Source organism: Siphateles boraxobius, unplaced genomic scaffold, assembly GCF_051911475.1.
Source record: "Siphateles boraxobius isolate OS27281-9 unplaced genomic scaffold, OSU_SipBor_1 183, whole genome shotgun sequence".
NCBI lineage: Eukaryota > Metazoa > Chordata > Actinopteri > Cypriniformes > Leuciscidae > Siphateles > Siphateles boraxobius.
Genome location: NW_027508792.1, coordinates 990,001 through 992,500, shown reverse-complemented (window position 1 = coordinate 992,500; position 2,500 = coordinate 990,001). Strand labels below are relative to the sequence as shown.

Genomic DNA, 2,500 nt, shown 5'->3' with positions numbered 1-2,500 from the left:
AAAATATTTTAGTTTCTCGTTTGTTAATATAAATGTGTTTTTTAGATTTTCTATTTCTAAACACACGACAAAAACACAACAAAATTACAAAAACTTGAACAAAACAATACTGAAATAAAAAATTACTTTTTTAGACTTTCAATTAGAATATTTAAATATTTTATAATTAAACATAAATATTTAAAAATAATCTAAACATGACAAAAACACAACAAAATTACAATAACTTTTGACTAAAATTAACAAAAATACAGAAATAAGGTTTTTGTTTTTTTAATAATTAAATATTTTCAAATTCATGACAAAAACACAACAAAATGACTAAAACCTTAACTAAAATTAACACGCTCACAAAAATATACCTATAAAAAAATTTACATATTAATAAAAACTATAATAGTATCTCAATACTAAAATGTCCATTACAAGGAATTATTTTATAATTTTATTTATTATTATTATTATTATATGAATTAAAATAATTCCTTGTTCCTCAATTAGAAAAACAGTATTTTCCTCATTATAATAAATAACACTATGCCACAAATGATGTTTATAGACCTTATATTAAACCCAGAAAATCTCTTTTCTGTAATTAATCTTTTTGGCTGATGTTTATATGCACCCGCATTTTAAATTATTCTAAGCATAACAAAACAACAAAATTACTTAAACTTTAACTAAAATTAACAAAATAAATGACAAAAACACTAAAATAAAAATACTGATTTTATTTTATATATATATATATATATATATATATATATTAGGGCTGGGAAAAGATTAATCGCATCCAAAATAAAAGTTTGTGTTTACATAATATATGTGTGTGCACTGTGTATAATTATTTTGTATATATATAAATACACACACATGCATGTATACATAAGAATTTTTTTTATATTTATATATAATATAAATTATAAATAAGTATATACATGCAAATATTTCTTAAATATATACATGCATGTGTGTGTATTTATATATATATATATATACAAAATAATTATACACAGTGCACACACATATATTATGTAAACACAAACTTTTATTTTGGATGCGATTAATCTTTTCCCAGCCCTAATATATATATATATATATATAGACCTTATATTGAACCCAGAAAATCCCTTTTCTGAAATTGATCATTTTGGCTGATGTTTAACAAACGCGCTGCTGAACGTGTGTGTAAAGATCTCACGTCTTTCTACAGCTGCCACAGGAAAACACTGACGCCATCGTCACTAAAGCCATCGATCTGTGGCACAAACACTGCGGGACGCCCATGCATTCAGTGTAAGACCACAGGAACTGAAGCTCACAGATGTGTGTGTACTTCATCGTTTATTAGGTTCCTTTACATCAGAATCTGCATTGATCATTCAGGAGTGACAGTGTTTTACACTCTCTGAGTGAAGAGAGAAGAAGCACATCGTCACAGAAATGAACGGATTATTCCAAACCTCCTTTTCCTGGAACACAAGCTTTTTCTGATCTGGAAAAGTGCTTACAATTCCTAAAAAGTCCCTTTAAATAATCCACAGAAGAAAAAAAAAAAAAAACAGATGCGTGTGAATAAATAAAGACAGAAATATATATAATTATTATTGTGGTTTTTGGATGATTGTTTCATTTAATGGCCTGCCAATGTGTTCAGTATCAAAGTCAGGTAAAAATATTTATAAATAATATATATTAACATAAAAATGTACAATAGTAGCATTTACAATACGCTCATGTTTTGTAAACATTAGCTAATGTATTAACTAACAGTGAGCAATATATTTATTACAAGTCATAGTTAATAAAAAATACATTTATGTTAGTTCACAGTGCATTAGCTAATGTTTACAAATACTTTTCATTTAAAAAATGTATGGTAACACTTTACAATAAGGTCCCATTAGTTATTATTAATTGATGTATTAACTCACAATAAGTAATACATTCGTTAGAGTATTTATTAATTTTGTTAACATTAGTTTATTCTTAGTTTATCTTATCCATTAAATAATATTAACAGATACAACTTTTGATTTCAATAATGTATTAGTGAATGTTTTAATTAATATTAATAAATGCTTTAAAAGTATTATTCATTGTTAGTTCATGTGAACAAGTGAAACCTTATTGTAAAGTGTTACCAAATGTGGAAGTAAATGTTGAAATGAACATTAATACTAATAATAACAATTGTAGATAACTAATGAAATCTTTCACAATTTTTGTGTTCATTGTTACTAAAATACAAAATACAACACTGATTATTGTGAGTTTCTTGAATGTTTTGGTTTTTATTTTGGCAACATGACACGCCCTGTAGAGTTTAAAGGGTGTGCCCTACACTCGATCACGTGACCAACTCGATCACGTGACCAACTCAATCAAGTGACCAACTCGATCACGTGACCAACTCAATCAAGTGACCAACTCGATCACATGACCAACGAGCGCATATTGAGACAAAAGAGAAAAAAAAACATAAATATACAGTCAGACA

General features: G+C 26.4%; 2 protein-coding genes across 7 annotated transcripts in view; one reads left to right on the top strand and one right to left on the bottom strand.

Annotated features, from left to right (window-relative positions):
• tbc1d7 (TBC1 domain family, member 7) overlaps window positions 1–1,601 on the top strand; it is a 9,077-nt gene extending 7,476 nt beyond the window's left edge. The window contains exon 8 of the mRNA XM_077233713.1: window positions 1,214–1,601. Coding sequence (XP_077089828.1) covers window positions 1,214–1,300 — 87 coding nt within the window. The 3' untranslated portion in view covers window positions 1,301–1,601. The remainder of the gene's footprint in view (window positions 1–1,213) is intronic.
• Window positions 1,602–2,270: 669 nt separating this feature from the next.
• Window positions 2,271–2,500, bottom strand: part of phactr1 (phosphatase and actin regulator 1) — a 43,562-nt gene continuing 43,332 nt past the window's right edge. For all 6 annotated transcript variants that reach the window (XM_077233711.1, XM_077233712.1, XM_077233709.1 and 3 more), the window contains exon 13: window positions 2,271–2,500. This exon is cut by the window's right edge and continues 1,618 nt beyond it. The gene's annotated coding sequence lies outside the window, so the exon portion shown is untranslated.